A 22,750-nucleotide genomic window follows, 5' to 3' on the forward strand; every position below is an offset into this window, starting at 1 on the left:
AACTGCTAAAGTATAGCTGAATCTTGATGCTTTGCACAGTTGCCCTCAAAAATATTTTTGCAACAAGGAGAAAGTGTAACCGTACAAAAAAAAAACTCCCGCACTTGAACGAAAAATGTTGGGCAAAACTTGAGTCACTGATGCTTTGCTGTTTTCTTGGCTGGGAGGTTTCAGTGCTGGAGTGAGTTACTGCCTCCCCCTTGGAAGAAGGGGAAACTGAAGCGGGTACCGAGGGGGAGGTTGGTTATTGGTGCCCTTCTGATTGTGGGTGCCGCAGTCACAAACTCTGATTGTAAGAGCATAAGAACGAGAAGCAGGAGAAGCAGTCCTTCCCCTCCAGCCTGCGCCGCCATTCGATACAATCATGGCTGATCCCTCCTCGGCTTCACCTGCACCCTGCTCCCCGCTCCCCATAACCCTTCATCCCGTTACTAATTAAAAACCTATCCATCTCCTCCCCAAATCTGTCTGGTGTTCCGCCGTCCACTGCACTCTCACCCCTCTCTCTCTTTCTCTCGCTGCAGACAATTGATTTTAGGTGAAGACTTAAGACCGGTGAGGAAGCTGAACAAAAAGAGCCGGAAAGCCAGGGAACTGATCTTCGACCCGCCCCCAGCTCAGCCTGTAGTGGATGTAAGTAAAGAGGAATACTGGTCGGAGCCGAGTTGTTCATGCAACCCTTGGATTTTGTATCATCAGATACAGAATTCATCTTCCTCTTCATTACCACACCAGAGCAGTCCTAGGGCAGGTGAAGCAGGGCGTCACGGTGGCACAGTAGTTAGCACTGCTGCATCACAGCGCCAGGGACTCGGGTTTGATCACTAGATCGGGCGACTGTCTGTGTGGGGTTTGCACGTTCTCCCAGTGTCTGCTTGGGATTCCACTGGGTCCTCCGGTTTCCTCCCAGAGCCCAAAGATGTGCGGGTTAGGTGGATTGGCGATGCCAAATTGTCCCTTGCTTGCGGAGATAGGGCGGGTTTATGGGAAAGGGCGGGGGAGTGGGCCTAGGTAGGGTGTTCTCTCGGAGGGTCGGTGCAAATCTGATGAGCTGAATGAGCTCCTTCTGCACTGCAGAGATTCTAGGGATATGTAGCACAGAGTTGGGTACAGAGTAAAGCTCTCTCTACACTGCCCCCATCAAGCACTTCCAGGACTGGTACAGCATGAGGTTGGATACAGATCCATGTGGGCAGTGAACCGAGGGGAATTGCATCCTGTCAGTTGTATTATAAGCTAGGATGTTTACTGAAATGTTCATGTTTAGGATGTCTAATTAATGTTAAGCTGCAGTAAATCTGACCAATTATGTACTCCAATGTACCAGAAGCAGCTTTGACCCTTTCAGTGGCCCCTTGTACTTTCCATGTGAATAATCTTTTACTTTTCCATCTTGTCACAGCCAACTGTGAAGTTCGACAAGCAGCCGGAGTATATTGATAGCACAGGAGGCAACCTACACCCTTACCAGCTGGAGGGGCTGAACTGGCTACGCTTCTCTTGGGCTCAGGGCACTGACACAATCCTGGCTGACGAGATGGGATTGGGAAAAACAGTTCAAACCATTGTATTTCTATACTCGCTCTTCAAAGAGGTGAGGAACTGTTGGGGTTCGAGATTATGGGGGTAGGGTCAGACTGGGGTTAGAAGCTGAGATCTGGGTCTAGAGTGAGGAGCAGAGCTCTCTGGGTTTTATGAGTGGGTTTTATGAGTGGGTGTTCAAGTTCTCCAGGTTTGGGAACCCGATTTCCTTCCAGAAGACCTTTGACAAAGTGCCACATGGAAGACTGTTAAATAAGTTAAGAGCCCATGGTGTTAAGGGTAAGATCCTGGCATGGATAGAGGATTGGCTGACTGGCAGAAGGCAGAGAGTGGGGATAAAGGGGTCTTTTTCAGGATGGCAGCCGATGACTAGTGGCGTGCCTCAGGGGTCAGTGTTGGGACCACAACTTTTCACAACATACATTAATAGTCTGGAAGAAGGAACTGATGCTAGGTTTTCAAAGGATACAAAGATATGCAGAGGGACAGGTAGTGTTGAGGAAGCAGGGGGGCTGCAGAAGGACTTGGTTGGCTAGGAGAGTGGGCAAAGAAGTGGCAGATGGAATACAATGTGGAAAAGTCTGAGGTTATGCATTTGGAAGGAAGAATGGAAGCAGAGACTATTTTTCTAAATGAGAAAAGGCTTCGGAAATCAGAAGCATGAAGGGACTTTGAGGTCCTAGTTCAAGATTCTCTTAAAGTTAACAAGCAGGTTCAGTTGGCAGTTAGGAAAGCAAATGTAATGTTAGCATTCATGTTGAGAGGGCTAGAATACAAGAGTGGAGATGTACTTCTGAGGCTGTATCAGGCTCTGGTCAGACCCCATTTGGAGTATTGTGAGCAGTTTTGGGCCCCATAACTAAGGGAGGATGTGCTGACCTTGGAAAGGGTCCAGAGGAGGTTCACAAGAATGATCCCTGGAATGAAGGACTTGTCATATGAAGTGGTTGAGGATTCAGGGTCTGTATTCGTTGGAGTTTAGAAGGATGAGGGGGGATCTTATTGAAACTTACAGGATACTGCGAGGCCTGGATAGATTGGATTGGAGAGGATGTTTCCACTAGTAGGAAAAACTAGAACCCAAGGGCACACAGCCCCAGACTGAAGGGACGATCCTTCGAAACAGAGATGAGGAGGAATTTCTTCAGCCAGAGGGTGGTGAATCTGTGGAGATCTTTGCCGCAGAAGGCTGTGGAGGCCAAGCCACTTGAGTGCCTTTAAGACAGACATAGATAGGTTCTTGATTAATAAGGGGATCAGGGGTTATGGGGAGAAGGCAGGAGAATGGGGATGAGAAATATGTCCGCCGTGATTGAAAGGCGGAGCAGACTCGATGGGCCGAGTGGCCTAATTCTGCTCCTATGTCTTATGGTCTTCTTCACTCATCCCTCCGGTATGTTGACTTTTCCTTGAAGCCCCTCCCTTTCATAGGTTGACTCACTCATCGACGTCCACCTTCCTGCCACATCTCATCATGGTGGCTAATTTTATTTTCAATAACTTCAGTATTTTTGCCTTCCGACTATTCCAGTTGGTTGATACACTGAGTGGAGGCATTTTGCTGTCTGATGATTCTTCTCTGAACCCTGTGACCTCTTGACGTACTTTGCTGATTTACTGGCAAAATCATAATTTGGGCTTGTTCTTTGTGTTCAAAATTGACTATATATTGGACTTGCTCTTCTGTGTGTTGGAGTGAAAATTTAAAACTAATAGTTAATCTCTCTAAGGGTTGCCAAAAATGAAATATTTAATTTGAGAGTTGTGTCTGTAGTTGTCACTGTTGATTCCTAACACCAATAGTATCGTGCCGCCATGTTGACAACAAAAATGGCTGCCTGTTGCGTTTTTGCCCTGGATCCAATTGGTTTGTGATGTCACATGGTCAGCATGGGCAACCACGCTGACACACAAGTCTTAATAGGGTGGATGTACTGTCTCTCTTACCAGGGCCACTCCAAGGGACCTTTCCTGGTGAGCGCCCCGCTGTCCACCATTATAAATTGGGAGCGGGAATTCACACTATGGGCGCCGTACTTCTACGTGGTGACATACACAGGGGACAAAGACTGCAGAGCTGTCATCCGAGAGAATGAGTTCTGCTTCGACGATAATGTAATCAAGAGTGGGAGGAAAGCTTTCAGGATGAAGGTGAGTATCCTGTTTGAGTAAGACCTTTCCTTTGTTTATTCTCGAGGTGTGGGAATGGTTGGCAAGGCCAGCAATTTTTGCCCGTCTGCAGTTCCCCGTGCGAAGGTGGGCGTGAGCCACCACCCTTGACTCAATCGTGTCGCGAAGGTGCTCCCACAGCTGTGAGGTAGCAAGTCCCGGGATTTTGACCCAGCAACAATGATGGAAGGATGGCGTGCGACACGGAGGGGGCTCAGTTAGCCAATCATTTTTGTGCATTGAGCCCTGCAGGCCAGGCCTCTTCAGGCTTTATCTCTGGTTGTGTGGAGTTGACTGCACTCAGCTGGGATCAGTGCTTGAGACAGTACAATGGGAAAGGTAGGGGTAAATGTGCTGGGGTTGTCACTCCTGATCATTATCCAATGATCCCTATTTGGAAGTTAGTTTTGGGGAGGGGCTGCTCTGGCTCCCAGCTGTAATTCCCTCAATGTTTGCACTTGTGCAAAATGGTTGTCTGGATGAGGAATTGGAAGATGACTGAAACTGTACCCAATAATTTCAGGAGATGAGGGAGCGATAAAAGGCAAAACAGTATTATTATCTCTTCATAGGATCATGAAGTTGTAATTGAGAACAAATAGTGAGAATGTAGAGGGTTCTTGGTGACATAAACTGAAAGTCGTTCATCATCCCCAGACTAACATTCTCACATCTGGAATCCGTGTATTTGTCACCAGCTCTTGTAGGTTTGGTTTTCATCTTTCCATCCAGAGCCCCAACCTTTCGCCGGAATAACCAGGATGTTTGGGATTGATAATGGGCGGAATAACCAGGGTGTTTGGGATTGATAATGAGTGGAATAACCAGGGTGTTTGGGATTGATAATGGGCGGAATAACCAGGGTGTTTGGGATTGATAATGGGCTGAATAACCAGGGTGTTTGGGATTGATAATGGGCGGAATAACCAGGGTGTTTGGGATTGATAATGAGCGGAATAACCAGGGTGTTTGGGATTGATAATGGGCGGAATAACCAGGGTGTTTGGGATTGATAATGGGCGGAATAACCAGGGTGTTTGGGATTGATAATGAGCGGAATAACCAGGGTGTTTGGGATTGATAATGGGCTGAATAACCAGGATGTTTGGGATTAATAATGGGCGGAATAACCGTGGGGTTTGGGATTGATAATAGGAGGAATAACCAGGATGTTTGGGATTGATAATGGGCGGAATAACCAGGGTGTTTGGGATTGATAATGGGCTGAATAACCAGGATGTTTTGGATTGAGCATGGGCGGAATAACCAGGGTGTTTGGGATTGATAATGGGCTGAATACCCAGGGTGTTTGGGATTGATAATGGGCTGAATAACCAGGATGTTTGGGATTGATAATGGGCGGAATAACCAGGATGTTTGGGATTGATAATGGGCGGAATAACCAGGATGTTTGGGATTGATAATGGGCGGAATAACCAGGATGTTTGGGATTGATAATGGGTGGAATAACCAGGGTGTTTGGGATTGATAATGGGCAGAATAACCAGGATGTTTGGGATTGATAATGGGTGGAATAACCAGGGTGTTTGGGATTGATAATGGGCAGAATAACCAGGATGTTTGGGATTGATAATGGGCGGAATAACCAGGATGTTTGGGATTGATAATGGGCTGAATAACCAGGATGTTTGGGATTGATAATGGGGGGAATAACCGGGGTGTTTGGGATTGATAATGGGCGGAATAACCAGGGTGTTTGGGATTGATAATGGGAGGAATAACCAGGGTGTTTGGGATTGATAATGGGCGGAATAACCAGGGTGTTTGGGATTGATAATGGGAGGAATAACCGGGGTGTTTGGGATTGATAATGGGCGGAATAACCGGGGTGTTTGGGATTGATAATGGGAGGAATAACCGGGGTGTTTGGGATTAATAATGGGCGGAATAACCGTGGTGTTTGGGATTGATAATGGGCGGAATAACCAGGATGTTTGGGATTGATAATGGGCGGAATAACCAGGGTGTTTGGGATTGATAATGGGCGGAATAACCAGGGTGTTTGGGTTTGATAATGGGGGGAATAACCGGGGTGTTTGGGATTGATAATGGGAGGAATAACCGGAGTGTTTGGGATTGATAATGAGCGGAATAACCAGGGGGTTTGGGGTTGATAATGGGCGGAATAACCAGGATGTTTGGGATTGATAATGAGCGGAATAACCAGGATGTTTGGGGTTGATAATGGGCGGAATAACCAGGGTGTTTGGGATTGATAATGAGCGGAATAACCGGGGTGTTTGGGATTGATAACGAGCAGAATAACCGGGGTGTTTGGGATTGATAACGAGCAGAATAACCGGGGTGTTTGGGATTGATAATGGGAGGAATAACCGGGGTGTTTGGGATTGATAATGGGCTGAATAACCAGGGTGTTTGGGATTGATAATGAGCGGAATAACCGGGGTGTTTGGGATTGATAATGGGAGGAATAACCGGGGTGTTTGGGATTGATAATGAGCGGAATAACCGGGGTGTTTGGGATTGATAATAGGAGGAATAACCAGGATGTTTGGGATTGATAATGAGCGGAATAACCAGGATGTTTGGGATTGATAATGGGCTGAATAACCAGGGTGTTTGGGATTGATAATGAGCGGAATAACCAGCATGTTTGGGATTGATAATGAGCGGAATAACCAGGATGTTTGGGATTGATAATGGGAGGAATAACTAGAATGTTTGGGATTGATAATGGGCGGAATAACCAGGATGTTTGGGATTGATAATGAGCGGAATAACCAGGGTGTTTGGGATTGATAATGAGCGGAATAACCAGGGTGTTTGGGATTGATAATGAGCGGAATAACCAGGATGTTTGGGATTGATAATGGGAGGAATAACCAGGATGTTTGGGATTGATAATGAGCGGAATAACCAGGATGTTTGGGATTGATAATGGGCTGAATAACCAGGGTGTTTGGGATTGATAATAAGCGGAATAACCAGGGTGTTTGGGATTGATAATGGGCGGAATAACCAGGGTGTTTGGGATTGATAATGAGCGGAATAACCAGATTGTTTGGGATTGATAATGGGAGGAATAACCAGGATGTTTGGGATTGATAATGGGCGGAATAACCAGGATGTTTGGGATTGATAATGGGCTGAATAACCAGGGTGTTTGGGATTGATAATGAGCGGAATAACCAGGGTGTTTGGGATTGATAATGGGCGGAATAACCAGGATGTTTGGGATTGATAATGAGCGGAATAACCAGGATGTTTGGGATTGATAATGGGCTGAATAACCAGGGTGTTTGGGATTGATAATGGGCGGAATAACAAGGATGTTTTGGATTGATAATGGGAGGAATAACTAGGATGTTTGGGATTGATAATGGGAGGAATTACCAGGATGTTTGGGATTGATAATGAGAGGAACAACCAGGGTGTTTGGGATTGATAATGGGAGGAATAACCGGGGTGTTTGGGATTGATAATGGGCGGAATAACCAGGGTGTTTGGATTGATAATGGGCTGAATAACCAGGATGTTTGGGATTGATAATGGGAGGAATTACCAGGATGTTTGGGATTGATAATGAGCGGAATAACCAGGGTGTTTGGGATTGATAATGAGCGGAATAACCAGGATGTTTGGGATTGATAATGGGAGGAATAACCGGGGTGTTTGGGATTGATAATGAGCGGAATAACCAGGATGTTTGGGATTGATAATGGGAGGAATAACCAGGATGTTTGGGATTGATAATGAGCGGAATAACCAGGATGTTTGGGATTGATAATGGGCTGAATAACCAGGATGTTTTGGATTGAGAATGGGAGGAATAACTAGGATGTTTGGGAGTGATAATGGGCTGAATAACCAGGATGTTTGGGATTGATAATGGGAGGAATAACCAGGATGTTTGGGATTGATAATGGGAGGAATAACCAGGATGTTTGGGATTGATAATGGGCAGAATAACCAGGGTGTTTGGGATTGATAATGGGAGGAATAACCAGGATGTTTGGGATTGATAATGGGCTGAATAACCAGGATGTTTGGGATTGATAATGGGAGGAATAACCAGGATGTTTGGGATTGATAATGGGCAGAATAACCAGGATGTTTGGGATTGATAATGGGCGGAATAACCAGGGTGTTTGGGATTGATAATGGGCTGAATAACCAGGATGTTTGGGATTGATAATGAGTGGAATAACCGGGGTGTTTGGGATTGATAATGTCCAGAATAACCAGGATGTTTGGGATTGATAATGGGCGGAATAATCAGGATGTTTGGGATTGATAATGGGCGGAATAACCGGGGTGTTTGGGATTGATAATGTCCAGAATAACCAGGATGTTTGGGATTGATAATGGGCGGAATAATCAGGATGTTTGGGATTGATAATGGGAGGAATAACCGGGGTGTTTGGAATTGATAATGGGCAGAATAATCAGGATGTTTGGGATTGATAATGGGCGGAATAACCGGGGTGTTTGGGATTGATAATGGGCGGAATAACCAGGGTGTTTGGGATTGATAATGGGAATAACCGGGATGTTTGGGATTGATAATGGGCGGAATAACCAGGATGTTTGGGATTGATAATGGGCAGAATAACCAGGGTGTTTGGGATTGATAATGGGTGGAATAACCAGGATGTTTGGGATTGATAATGGGAGGAATAACCAGGATGTTTGGGATTGATAATGGGCAGAATAACCAGGGTGTTTGGGATTGATAATGGGAGGAATAACCAGGATGTTTGGGATTGATAATGGGCTGAATAACCAGGATGTTTGGGATTGATAATGGGAGGAATAACCAGGATGTTTGGGATTGATAATGGGCAGAATAACCAGGATGTTTGGGATTGATAATGGGCAGAATAACCAGGGTGTTTGGGATTGATAATGTCCAGAATAACCAGGGTGTTTGGGATTGATAATGAGCGGAATAACCAGCATGTTTGGGATTGATAATGAGCGGAATAACCAGGATGTTTGGGATTGATAATGGGAGGAATAACTAGAATGTTTGGGATTGATAATGGGCGGAATAACCAGGATGTTTGGGATTGATAATGAGCGGAATAACCAGGGTGTTTGGGATTGATAATGAGCGGAATAACCAGGGTGTTTGGGATTGATAATGAGCGGAATAACCAGGATGTTTGGGATTGATAATGGGAGGAATAACCAGGATGTTTGGGATTGATAATGAGCGGAATAACCAGGATGTTTGGGATTGATAATGGGCTGAATAACCAGGGTGTTTGGGATTGATAATAAGCGGAATAACCAGGGTGTTTGGGATTGATAATGGGAGGAATAACCAGGGTGTTTGGGATTGATAATGAGCGGAATAACCAGGGTGTTTGGGATTGATAATGGGCGGAATAACCAGGATGTTTGGGATTGATAATGAGCGGAATAACCAGGATGTTTGGGATTGATAATGGGCTGAATAACCAGGGTGTTTGGGATTGATAATGGGCGGAATAACAAGGATGTTTTGGATTGATAATGGGAGGAATAACTAGGATGTTTGGGATTGATAATGGGAGGAATTACCAGGATGTTTGGGATTGATAATGAGAGGAACAACCAGGGTGTTTGGGATTGATAATGGGAGGAATAACCGGGGTGTTTGGGATTGATAATGGGCGGAATAACCAGGGTGTTTGGATTGATAATGGGCTGAATAACCAGGATGTTTGGGATTGATAATGGGAGGAATTACCAGGATGTTTGGGATTGATAATGAGCGGAATAACCAGGGTGTTTGGGATTGATAATGAGCGGAATAACCAGGATGTTTGGGATTGATAATGGGAGGAATAACCGGGGTGTTTGGGATTGATAATGAGCGGAATAACCAGGATGTTTGGGATTGATAATGGGAGGAATAACCAGGATGTTTGGGATTGATAATGAGCGGAATAACCAGGATGTTTGGGATTGATAATGGGCTGAATAACCAGGATGTTTTGGATTGAGAATGGGAGGAATAACTAGGATGTTTGGGAGTGATAATGGGCTGAATAACCAGGATGTTTGGGATTGATAATGGGAGGAATAACCAGGATGTTTGGGATTGATAATGGGAGGAATAACCAGGATGTTTGGGATTGATAATGGGCAGAATAACCAGGGTGTTTGGGATTGATAATGGGAGGAATAACCAGGATGTTTGGGATTGATAATGGGCTGAATAACCAGGATGTTTGGGATTGATAATGGGAGGAATAACCAGGATGTTTGGGATTGATAATGGGCAGAATAACCAGGATGTTTGGGATTGATAATGGGCGGAATAACCAGGGTGTTTGGGATTGATAATGGGCTGAATAACCAGGATGTTTGGGATTGATAATGAGTGGAATAACCGGGGTGTTTGGGATTGATAATGTCCAGAATAACCAGGATGTTTGGGATTGATAATGGGCGGAATAATCAGGATGTTTGGGATTGATAATGGGCGGAATAACCGGGGTGTTTGGGATTGATAATGTCCAGAATAACCAGGATGTTTGGGATTGATAATGGGCGGAATAATCAGGATGTTTGGGATTGATAATGGGAGGAATAACCGGGGTGTTTGGAATTGATAATGGGCAGAATAATCAGGATGTTTGGGATTGATAATGGGCGGAATAACCGGGGTGTTTGGGATTGATAATGGGCGGAATAACCAGGGTGTTTGGGATTGATAATGGGAATAACCGGGATGTTTGGGATTGATAATGGGCGGAATAACCAGGATGTTTGGGATTGATAATGGGCAGAATAACCAGGGTGTTTGGGATTGATAATGGGTGGAATAACCAGGATGTTTGGGATTGATAATGGGAGGAATAACCAGGATGTTTGGGATTGATAATGGGCAGAATAACCAGGGTGTTTGGGATTGATAATGGGAGGAATAACCAGGATGTTTGGGATTGATAATGGGCTGAATAACCAGGATGTTTGGGATTGATAATGGGAGGAATAACCAGGATGTTTGGGATTGATAATGGGCAGAATAACCAGGATGTTTGGGATTGATAATGGGCAGAATAACCAGGGTGTTTGGGATTGATAATGTCCAGAATAACCAGGATGTTTGGGATTGATAATGGGCGGAATAATCAGGATGTTTGGGATTGATAATGGGCAGAATAACCAGGGTGTTTGGGATTGATAATGGGCAGAATAATCAGGATGTTTGGGATTGATAATGGGCGGAATAACCAGGGTGTTTGGGATTGATAATGAGCGGAATAACCGGGGTGTTTGGGATTGATAATGGGCAGAATAACCAGGGTGTTTGGGATTGATAATGGGAGGAATAACCAGGATGTTTGGAATTGATAATGGGCAGAATAACCAGGATGTTTGGGATTGATAATGGGAGGAATAACCAGGGTGTTTGGAATTGATAATGGGCAGAATAACCAGGGTGTTTGGGATTGATAATGGGAGGAATAACCAGGGTGTTTGGGATTGATAATGGGCGGAATAACCGGGGTGTTTGGGATTGATAATGGGCGGAATAACCAGGGTGTTTGGGATTGATAATGGGAATAACCGGGATGTTTGGGATTGATAATGGGCGGAATAACCAGGATGTTTGGGATTGATAATGGGCAGAATAACCAGGGTGTTTGGGATTGATAATGGGTGGAATAACCGGGGTGTTTGGGATTGATAATGGGCGGAATAACCAGGATGTTTGGGATTGATAATGAGCGGAATAACCAGGGTGTTTGGCGTTGATAACGGGAGGAAATGTTTCTTTTTCAGAGTGAGGCACAAATAAAATTTCACGTTCTGCTCACCTCCTACGAGTTGATCACCATCGATCAGACGATCCTGGGATCCATCGACTGGGCGTGTCTTGTTGTCGATGAAGCTCATAGGCTGAAAAATAACCAATCCAAAGTAAGTGCGATGCGGTCTCGCTGTTCCTGGACTTTGGGGGACGATTATCTGCTGCGAGTGGGTGGCAGGGGTTGGGGTCCAAAATCCGTTGCAGTTTGTGAGGGATAGGTTTGGAGATAGGGAGTGTGAAGGGGAGTGGCGGGGGTCCACAGCTGAATATCTTGCTGACATTCAATGTTTTTAAAAAATATATTTTTATTCAACATTTTTAACATTACACAAATAAAACAAGACCCGGTGTCCAAGGCACAAAGGCTCCAAAGGTCCTCCCGCCATGCTAAGGCGCTGGGGGAAGAAGCTGACCTTCACCCCCAACAGGACCTGCCTGCGAGCGATCAACGAGGCGAAGGCCAAGACATCTGCCCCTTCTCCCATCTGCAACTCCGGCAAGTTCACACCCCCCGAATATGGCCTCTAGGGGGATCCAGCTCCACATCCACGTGCAGAATCTTGGCTATGGTGCTGAATACAGACTCCTGATACCTCGCCAACTTCGGGCAGGACCAGATCGTACGGACATGGTTGTCTGGGCTCCTCCCAAACTGCTCAGTGCCACTGGGAAATACCTAAAGCCCTCCTCATGCTGCACCCCATACTTCACCCCGAACTCCTCTAAACTTGCAAATCTCCCCCTCCAGGAACAGGCCCTTCATCTCTTTCTCCTCCCATTCGCCAGGACCTCGAATCCATCCTCGCCGGCTCAAACCAGTGATACCCCCTTAACGACATCATCCTCGACTCTGACCTCCGAAGTGCTGTCTGAAATTCCCCCAAATCCTCAGCGTGGCTACCACCACAGGATTCCCAGAATACATCCCTTGGGACAGCGGCGCCATTGCCAGCACCCGCAACCCCGACCACTTACAGGACCCCACCTCCATCCGCACCCACAAAGCCTCCGACTCCTTCCTCCAGCCCCGCACTTCCTCTGCATCCGCCGCCCAATAATAATGCTATAGATTCAGGAGAGCCAAGTGCCCCGTCTTGCTGACATTCAATGTTGAGGCTCGTAGGTGAACTTGGTTCCAGAGATTCACCGAAAGCTTTGAAACATCTATTAAAAGGAATAGTTGACAGCAGAATGAGGAGGAGGGATGGAATTAATAAGCGGCTTATTGAGTTAAATTGATCTGTTGCAAGCGCAGGACAGTGGATGTGAAGAGGGTTATAACATAGGAAGTGGCCATTTGCTCCTTTGTCTCTGTGCTGACTAACTCATCCCAATGTAACCCTAGGCCTGCCTTGATTCAAATATTCATGCAATTTTCCCTTAAAAATTGCAATGATCTTTACCTCAAATATTCCACGTGGCAAAACATTCCTTTCTCCAAAAAACCCCTGTGCAAGAAGATTTATTCCATCCCTGCTCCTCGCAGATTGATGACCTCTCGTCACTGACTCCCCACCCAGGAGGAATAGTCTTTCCCTGTTCGCCCTACTGCCCCAAGGACCCAAATCCTTCTTCTCACCCACCACACCCATTCCACACTGTGTCCTGGCCCCGTGTGTGACCATATTGTGGAGAGTATGACATGCATGAATGCACCCCCCCCCCACTCCAAAGACTCTTTCCTTCCACCCCCCCTTCCCCCCCAACCCTTAGTCACTCTGATGAGGTGTAGCAAAGTCTGTTGCCCCTCAATACAACGTTCTGTCACTCTCCTTTGTCACACTTAATGCCAGTGCGCTGCTCTGAGTGCAAAAAGGTGGATCCCTGTTGATCCACATCGCAAGGGCTTCTGAACTGCCATCTTTTCCTTCCAGCTAATGTTAGTCTAAAGCCCCCACAAGAATCACTCTCCAGGCAGCAGTGCTAACCACTGCACCAGCGTGCCGCCTGGGTGGCGCAGGGAAGATTGAAGGGAAATTTAATCGGGGTGTTCAAAATTGTGACGGGTTTCAATAGTCATTAAGAGGAACAGGTTTCCACTGGCAGTCAGTCGAGTAAACAGAAGGGACAAATGAAAGGAAAAGGTAGCCGCCAAAGAACAGAGAGAATTGTCCTCTCTCAGCCAGTTGTCGTGATCTGGAATGTGCTACCTGAGAGGGCCGGGGAAGATTCTGTTTACAGGATGTTGGCTTCGCTGGCAAGACCCAGCGTTTGTTACCCATCCCTAATTGCCCTTTCGAAGGTGGTGGTGACCCGCCACCTGGAACCGCTGCAGTCCCCAAGGTGTAGGTACACCCAGAGTGCTGTTAGGGAGGGAGTTCCAAGGTTTTGACCCAGCGACAGTGAAGGAATGGCCGATTATATTTCATAAGAACATAAGAACTAGAAGCAGGAGTAGGCCATCTGGCCCCTCGAGCCTGCTCCGCCATTCAATTAGATCATGGCTGATCTTTTGTGGACTCAGCTCCACTCTCCGGCCCGTACATCATATCCCCGAATCCCTTTATTCTTTAGAAAGGTATCTATCTTTTTCTTAAAAACGTTTAAAGAAGAAGCCTCAACTGCTTCACTGGGCAAGGAATTCCAGAGATTCACAACCCTTTGGGTGAAGAAGTTCCTCCTAAACTCGGTCCTAAATCTACTTCCCCTTATTTTGAGGCTATGCCCCCTAGTTCTGCTTTCCCCGACCAGTGGAAACAACCTGCTCGCATCTATCCTATCTATTCCCTTCATAATTTTATATGTTTCAATAAGATCCCCCCGCATCCTTCTAAACTCCAATGAGTACAGTCCCAGTCTGCTCAACCTCTCGTCATAATCTAATCCCCTCAACTCTGGGATCAACCTAGTGAATCTCCTCTGCACTCCCTCCAGTGACAATATGTCCTTTCTCACACCCACTTTTTGCGACTCGTGCACCAGCACACCCAGATCCCTCTGCACAGCAGCATGTTTTAACATCTTCCGTTTAAATAATAATCCATTCTGCTGTTATTCCTCCCAAAATGGATAGTCTCACACTTGGCAACATTGAATTCCATCTGCCAGACCCTCGCCCATTCACCTAACCTATCCAAATCCTTCTGCAGACTTCCGGTATCCTCTGCACTTTTTGCTTTACCGCTCAACTTAGTGTCGTCTGCAAACTTTGCCACATTGCACTTGGTCCCCAACTCCAAATCATCTATGTAAATTGTGAACAACTGTGGGCCCAACACTGATCCTTGAGGGACCCCACTAGTTACAGGTTGCCAAACAGAGAAACACCCATTTATCCCCACTCTCTGCTTTCTATTAGTTAACCAATCCTCTACCCATGCTACCGCTTTATTCTCAATGCCATGCATCTTTAGTTTATGCAGCAACCTTTTGTGTGGCACCTTGTCAAAAGCTTTCTGGAAATCCAGATATACCACATCCATTGGCTCCCCGTTATCTACTGCACTGGTAACGTCCTCAAAAAATTCTACCAAATTAGTGAGACACGACCTACCCTTTATGAACCCATGCTGCGTCTGCCCAATGGGACAATTTCCCTCCAGGTGCCCCGCTATTTCCTCCTTAATGATAGATTCCAGCATTTTCCCTACAACCGAAGTTAAGCTTACCGGCCTATAATTACCCGCTTTCTGCCGACCTCCTTTTTTAAACAGTGGTGTCACGTTTGCTACTTTCCAATCCTCTGGGACCACCCCAGAGTCTAGTGAATTTTGATAAATTATCACTAGTGCGTTTACAATTTCCCTAGCCATCTCTTTTAACACTCTGGGATGCATTCCATCAGGGCCAGGAGACTTGTCTACCTTTAGCCCCATTAGCTTGCCCAATACTGCCTCCTTAGTGATTACAATCATCTCAAGGTCCTCACCTATCATATCTTTATTTCCATCAGTCACTGGCATGTTATTTGTGTCTTCAACTGTGAAGAGTGACCCAAAAAACCTGTTCAGCTCCTCAGCCATTTCCCCATCTCCTATTATTAAATCTCCCTTCTCATCTTCCAAAGGACCAATATTTACCTTAGCCACTCTTTTTTGTCTTATATAGTTGTAGAAGCTTTTACTATCTGTTTTTATATTCTGAGCCAGTTTACTTTCATAGTCTACCTTACTCTTCTTTATAGCTTTTTTAGTAGCTTTCTGTTGTCCCCTAAAGACTTCCCAGTCCTCTAGTCTCCCACTAATTTTTGCCACTTTGTATGTTTTTTCCTTCAATTTGATACTCTCCCTCACCTCCTTAGATATCCACGGTCGATTTTTCCCCTTTCTACCGTCTTTCTTTTTTGTCGGTATGAACCTTTCCTGAACACTGTGAAAGATCGCTCGGAAGGTTCTCCACTGTTCCTCTACTGCTTCACCATGAAGTCTTTGCTCCCAGTCTACCTTAGCTAGTTCTCTCATCCCATTGTAATCGCCTTTGTTTAAGCACAAAATACTAGTGTTTGATTTTACCTTCTCACCCTCCAACTGTATTTTAAATTCCACCATATTGTGGTCGCTCCTTCCAAGAGGATCCCAAACTATGAGATCATTAATCAATCCTGCCTCATTACACAGGACCAGATCTAGGACCGCTTGTTCCCTCGTAGGTTCTATTACATACTGTTCCAGGAAATTATCCCGGACACATTGTATAAACTCCTCCTCAAGGCTGCCTTTACCAACCTGGTTGAACCAATCGACATGCAGATTAAAATCTCCCATGATAACCGCTGTACCATTTCTACATGCATCCATTATTTATTTGCTTATTGCCTGCCCTACCATCCTGTTACTATTTGGTGGCCTATAGACTACTCCTATCAGTGACCTTTTCCACCCAAATTGATTCAACCTTGTCCTCCATAGCACCAATATCACCCCTTACTATTGCCCGGATGCATTCCTTAAACAACAAAGCTACACCACCGCCCTTACCGTCCATTCTATCCTTTCGTATAGTCTGATACCCGTGGATATTTAACTCCCAGTCGTGACCATCTTTTAACCATGTTTCAGTAATGGCCACTAAATCATAGTCATTCACGATGATTTGCGCCATCAACTCATTCACCTTATTCCGTATACTACGAGCATTCAGGTAAAGTACACTTATGCTGTTTTTAATGTCTTTGTTATGAATCCTAACACCTTGATCAGTAACTTTTCGCAAATTATTTTTCCTCTTACCCTTTCTCCTAATTTTCCTTGTCTTTGAACCCATATCTCTATATAATAACCTGTCACGTAACCTGCTGCCTTGATCTCCATTAACCATTGTACTGTCCATAGCTTTACCCTTCCCTTCCCCCCAACTTGCTAGTTTAAAGTCCTTGTGACCAACCTATTTATCCTATTCGCTAGAACACTGGTCCCAGAATGGTTCAGGTGAAGACCGTCCCAACGGTACAGGTCCCTCCTGCCCCAGTACTGATGCCAATGCCCCATGAAATGGAATCCCTCTTTCCTGCACCACTCCTTTAGCCACATGTTAACTTCCCTAATTTTCTCAACCCTATGCCAATTGGCACGTGGCTCGGGTAGTAATCCAGAGATTATAACCCTGGAGGACCTGTTCTTTAATTTAGTCCCTAGTGTTTGATAATCCCCAAACAGGTCCTCTTTCCTAGTCTTACCTATGTTGTTAGTCCCAACGTGGACCACAACAACTGGATCCTCCCCCTCCCTCTCCAAAATCCTTTCAAGCCGATCAGAGATGTCCCTCACCCTGGCACTGGGCAGGCAACATACCATGCGGGACTCACGATCTGGCTTACAAAGGATGCCATCAATCCCCCTAATTATAGAATCCCCTACAACTACCACTTGTCTTTTTGCTCCCCCCTCTTGAATGGCTTCCTGTACCACGGTGCAGTGGTCAGTCAACGCATCCTCCCTACAGCCCTCTTCCTCATCCACACAGGGAGCAAAGTCAGGATGGTGTATACTTTTCAAATGAGAATCGGATGAAGGTTTAACTTGAAGGGGAAATATTTGCAGGGAATTGGGAAAAGCGTTGTGATGTGGGACTAACTTGTGTTGTGATGTGATATGGGCAGCACGGTAGCACAGTGGTTAGCGCTGTTGCTTCACAGCTCCAGAGTCTCGGGTGCGATTCCCGGCTTGGCTCCCTGTCTGTGCAGAGCCTGTACGTTCTCCCCGTGTCTGCGTGGGTTTCCTCCGGGTGCTCCAGTTTCCTCCCACAAGTCCTGAAAGACGCGCTGTTAGGTGGATTGGACATTCTGAATTCTCCCTCTTGTGAACCCGAACAGGTGTGGGAATGTGGCAACTAGGGGCTTTTCACAGTAACTTCATTGCAGTGTTAATGTTAACCTACTTGTGACAATAAAGATTATTATTATAACAATTGGATAGTTCTTCCAAAGAACCCACCCACGGTGGGCCGAATGGCTGCCTCCTGCTGTATAATTTTAAGCGAGTGCCTTTGGTGGGTTGGTGATGGTGGGGAAGAAAGAGAGACTCTTTATTAAAAACAAGCTACAGCGATTCAATAGCATATCAACTGTAAATATGGATCATGATTCTGTTGCTGCCGTTTGGCCTTGTGCATCTTTGAGAGTTGTCATTTTTCAGTATTGAATTTTCCAGTATTTTAGGGTGCTAAATGCTTACAAGATTGACTACAAGCTGCTGCTGACGGGGACACCACTACAGAATAATCTGGAGGAGCTTTTTCACTTGCTGAACTTCCTCACTCCTGTACGCTTTAAGTAAGTTTCAATGTTTTAAAATGTTAACTTATTTTTTGTGTATTTTCCGAGCAACGGCAGAGTTGTTTTATTGAGAATTTTAATCTCCGCAGGGCGGCACAGTGGTTAGCACTGCTGTCTCACAACAGACCCGGGTTCAATTCCAGCTTTGGGTGACTGTCTGTGTGGAGCTTGCATGTTCTCCCCGTGTCTGCGTGGGTTTCCTCCGGGAGCTCCGGTTTCCCCCCACAGTCCAAAGATGTGCAGGTTAGGTGGATTGGCCATGTTAAAAATTGCCCCTTAATGTCCAGGGATATGCAGATTACGGGGATCAGGGTTACGGGGATAGGGCAGGGGAATGGGCATAGGCAGGGCACACTTTCGGAGGGCCAGTGCAGACCCGATGGGCTGTGAAAACCAGATGGCGGTGATAGTGTATCAAATTCAACAGTGTCTGAAACAGCTATGAAGATTCTGTGTTCACTGTAATTCTTGCCTCCGACCTGGAAGGCACCAGGAATAGTAGCGCATGTGCTCTTGGCTCACACTGAGGCCCCCGGCACATGTACATCTGCTCCTGATACCTTAATGGTCGGTGGCAGCAGCGGGGATCTATCAAAGACTATGTAGTGTCATACTGCACTCGAACCTGCAATATAAGCATTTCCAATTGATCTTCAATATTTATGTGTGTTTCCAGGGATACAACCATGTATTATAATAGGAATTCCATGTAACATTTCAGTGTCGCACATAGAAAAACCTAATTTACTGGAAGTAATAATCCCAGATCCCAATCTGTGACGAGATCACTTTCTCAATGAGTGCTATCTCCTTTGACTAGATCCAGTGTGTTGGGACTTTGTGCAGGAAGTTTTTATATAATATGGGTATCTGAATTGGTAGTTAATGGGACTCTCAATCTCAAGATTGTCCATTTGAATCCTACAATGGGTAATTATTGATTTATACCAATAAGTGACCTTAAGCTAAATTTATAATCAATTCTCCACATTGAAAGTTGAGAATCGAATTTCCTGATATCTTAATTTACTGAGTCGCTGGAAGCATGTTTTGGAGAGAACACGGTAGCTAAATGATAGGGAGACTAAATACACAGACCTAAAAACAAGAAACCTGAAGTTTATTGTTAGTCTGTGTTAAACCAACTTCTTTGTCAGTGCCAGCTGGCGGCATTAAAACAATGACACTGAAACTGCAACTGAGCATGTGCAGGAATTCCTGGGGGGGCAGTGGGAGCACGGGGGGGGGGGGGGGGGGCAGTGGGAGCACGGGGGGGGGGGGGGCAGTGGGAGCACGGGAGGGGGCAGTGGGAGCACGGGGGGGGGGGGCAGTGGGAGCACGGGGGGGAGGGGCAGTGGGAGCACGGGGGGGGCAGTGGGAGCACCGGGGGGGGGGGGAATGCGAGCACGGGGGGGGGGGGCAGTGGGAGCACGGGGGGGGGGGGGGGGCAGTGGGAGCACGGGGGGGGGGGGGCAGTGGGAGCACGGGGGGGGGGCAGTGGGAGCACACGGGGGGGGGGGCAGAGGGAGCACGGGGGGGCAGTGGGAGCACCGGGGGGGGGGGGAAATGCATGCACGGTGTGGGGGCAGTGGGAGCACGGGGGGGGGGTTGCAGTGGGAGCACGGGGGGGGGGTTGCAGTGGGAGCACGGGGGGGGGGGGCAGTGGGAGCACGGGGGGGGGCAGTGGGAGCACGGGGGGGGCAGTGGGAGCACGGGGGGGGCAGTGGGAGCACGGGGGGGGCAGTGGGAGCACGGGGGGGGGGGCAGTGGGAGCACGGGGGGGGGGGCAGTGGGAGCACGGGGGGGGCAGTGGGAGCACCGGGGGGGGGGAATGCGAGCACGGTGTGGGGGCAGTGGGAGCACGGGGGGGGGGCAGTGGGAGCACGGTGGGGGGCAGTGGGAGTGCAGGAGGGGGGGGGACAGTGGGAGCACGGGGGGGGGGATGACAGCGGGAGAAGGGGGGGGAACGACAGTGGGAGCATGGGGTGGGACAGTGGGAGCACGGGGGGAGGCGGGGGGGGCAGTGGGAGCACGGGGGGGGGCAGTGGGAGCATGGGGGGCCAGTGGGAGCAATGGGGGGGCAGTGGGAGTACAGGAGGGGGCAGCGGGAGCACGGGGCGGGGCAATGGGAGCACGGGGGTGCAGTGGGAGTACAGGAGGGGGGCAGTGGGAGCATGGGGGGGCAGTGGGAGCACGGGGGGGGCAGTGGGAGTTGAGGAGGGGGGAAGTGGGAGCACGGGGGGCCGTGGGAGCACGGGGGGGCAGTGGGAGCACGGGGGGAGGGGGCAGTGGGAGCACGGGGGGGGCAGTGGGAGCACGGGGGGGGGGGGCAGTGGGAGCATGGGGGGGGGCAGTGGGAGCACGGGGGGGGGCAGTGGGAGCACGGGGAGGGGCAGTGGGAGCACGGGGGGGGGGCAGTGGGAGCACGGGGGGCGGGCAATGGGAGCACGGGGGGGGCAGTGGGAGCACGGGGGGGCAGTGGGAGCACACGGGGGGGGCAGAGGGAGCACGGGGGGGGCAGTGGGAGCACCGGGGGGGGGGGGGGAATGCATGCATGGTGTGGGGGCAGTGGGAGCACGGGGGGGGTTGCAGTGGGAGCACGGGGGGGGTTTGCAGTGGGAGCACGGGGGGGGGCAGTGGGAGCACGGGGGGGGCAGTGGGAGCACGGGGGGGGCAGTGGGAGCACGGGGGGGGCAGTGGGAGCACGGGGGGGGCAGTGGGAGCACGGGGGGGGCAGTGGGAGCACGGGGGGGGGCAGTGGGAGCACGGGGGGGGGCAGTGGGAGCACGGGGGGGGGCAGTGGGAGCACACGGGGGGGGGGGGGGGCAGTGGGAGCACGGGGGGGGCAGTGGGAGCACGGGGGGGGCAGTGGGAGCACCGGGGGGGGGGAATGCGAGCACGGTGTGGGGGCAGTGGGAGCACGGGGGGGGGGGCAGTGGGAGCACGGGGGGGGGGCAGTGGGAGCACGGTGGGGGGCAGTGGGAGTGCAGGAGGGGGGGGGACAGTGGGAGCACGGGGGGGGGGGGGGATGACAGCGGGAGAAGGGGGGGGAACGACAGTGGGAGCATGGGGTGGGACAGTGGGAGCGCGGGGGGGGGCAGTGGGAGCACGGGGGGGGGGGCAGTGGGAGCATGGGGGGCCAGTGGGAGCAATGGGGGGGCAGTGGGAGTACAGGAGGGGGCAGCGGGAGCACGGGGCGGGGCAATGGGAGCACGGGGGTGCAGTGGGAGTACAGGAGGGGGGCAGTGGGAGCATGGGGGGGGCAGTGGGAGCACGGGGGGGGGGCAGTGGGAGTTGAGGAGGGGGGCAGTGGGAGCACGGGGGGCCGTGGGAGCACGGGGGGGCAGTGGGAGCACGGGGGGAGGGGGCAGTGGGAGCACGGGGGGGGCAGTGGGAGCACGGGGGGGGGGCAGTGGGAGCATGGGGGGGGGCAGTGGGAGCACGGGGGGGGCAGTGGGAGCACGGGGGGCGGGCAATGGGAGCACGGGGGGGGCAGTGGGAGCACGGGGGGGGCAGTGGGAGGACGGGGGCAGTGGGAGGATGGGGGGCAGTGGGAGTACAGGAGGGGGGCAGTGGGAGGACGGGGGGGGCAGTGGGAGGACGGGAGGGGGGCAGTGGGAGCACGAGGGGGGCAGTGGGAGGACGGGGGGGGGCAGTGGGAGGACGGGGGGGGGGGGCAGTGGGAGGACGGGGGGGAGGGCAGTGGGAGGACGGGGGGGGGGGCGCAGTGGGAGGACGGGGGGGGGGGGCGCAGTGGGAGGACGGGGGGGGCGCAGTGGGAGGACGGGGGGGGGGCGCAGTGGGAGGACGGGGGGGGGGCAGTGGGAGGACGGGGGGGGGCAGTGGGAGGACTGGGGGGGCGCGCAGTGGGAGGACTGGGGGGTGCAGTGGGAGCCTGGGGGGGGGCCAGTGGGAGGACGTGGGGGGGGGGCCAGTGGGAGGACGGGGGGGTGGCAGTGGGAGGACGGGGGGGCGCGCAGTGGGAGGTCGGGGGGTGCAGTGGGTGCCTGGGGGGGGGCCAGTGGGAGGACGGGGGGAGGCAGTGGGAGGACGAGGGGGGGGGGCAGTGGGAGGAGGGGGGGCAGTGGGAGGACGGGGGTCCGTGGGAGCACGGGGGGTGGGCAGTGGGAGCACGGGGGTGGGGGGTGGGCAGTGGGAGCACGGGGGGGGGGCAGTGGGAGCCCACAGGGGGTGGGGGGGCAGTGGGAGCACGGGGGGGGGCAGTGGGAGCACGGGGGGGGAGGGCAGTGGGAGCACGGGGGGGAGGGCAGTGGGAGCACGGGGGGGGGCAGTGGGAGCACGGGGCGGGGGGGCAGTGGGAGCACGGGGGGTGGGGGGGCAGTGGGAGCACGGGGGGGGGGGGCAGTGGGAGCACGGGGGGTGGGGGGGGCAGTGGGAGCACAGGGCGGCAGTGGGAGCACGGGGGGTGGGGGGGGGCAGTGGGAGCACAGGGCGGCAGTGGGAGCACGGGGGTGGGGTGGGGGGGAAGAGACTGGTGTGGACAGGGTCGGAACCGGAACACGTGTGACTGGTTTTCC

The 22,750-nt window shown here is 50.2% G+C and overlaps 1 protein-coding gene across 1 annotated transcript in view; it reads left to right on the plus strand.

The window, feature by feature from the left end:
- The window catches only part of LOC140392492 (chromodomain-helicase-DNA-binding protein 5-like), a 167,817-nt gene that overhangs the window by 42,391 nt on the left and 102,676 nt on the right, over positions 1-22,750 (plus strand). The window contains exons 13-17 of the mRNA XM_072477728.1: positions 525-633; positions 1,403-1,594; positions 3,493-3,693; positions 11,473-11,610; positions 18,088-18,209. Coding sequence (XP_072333829.1) covers positions 525-633; positions 1,403-1,594; positions 3,493-3,693; positions 11,473-11,610; positions 18,088-18,209 — 762 coding nt within the window. The remainder of the gene's footprint in view (positions 1-524; positions 634-1,402; positions 1,595-3,492; positions 3,694-11,472; positions 11,611-18,087; positions 18,210-22,750) is intronic.

Source organism: Scyliorhinus torazame, chromosome 16 (assembly GCF_047496885.1).
Source record: "Scyliorhinus torazame isolate Kashiwa2021f chromosome 16, sScyTor2.1, whole genome shotgun sequence".
Classification (NCBI taxonomy): Eukaryota; Metazoa; Chordata; class Chondrichthyes; order Carcharhiniformes; family Scyliorhinidae; genus Scyliorhinus; species Scyliorhinus torazame.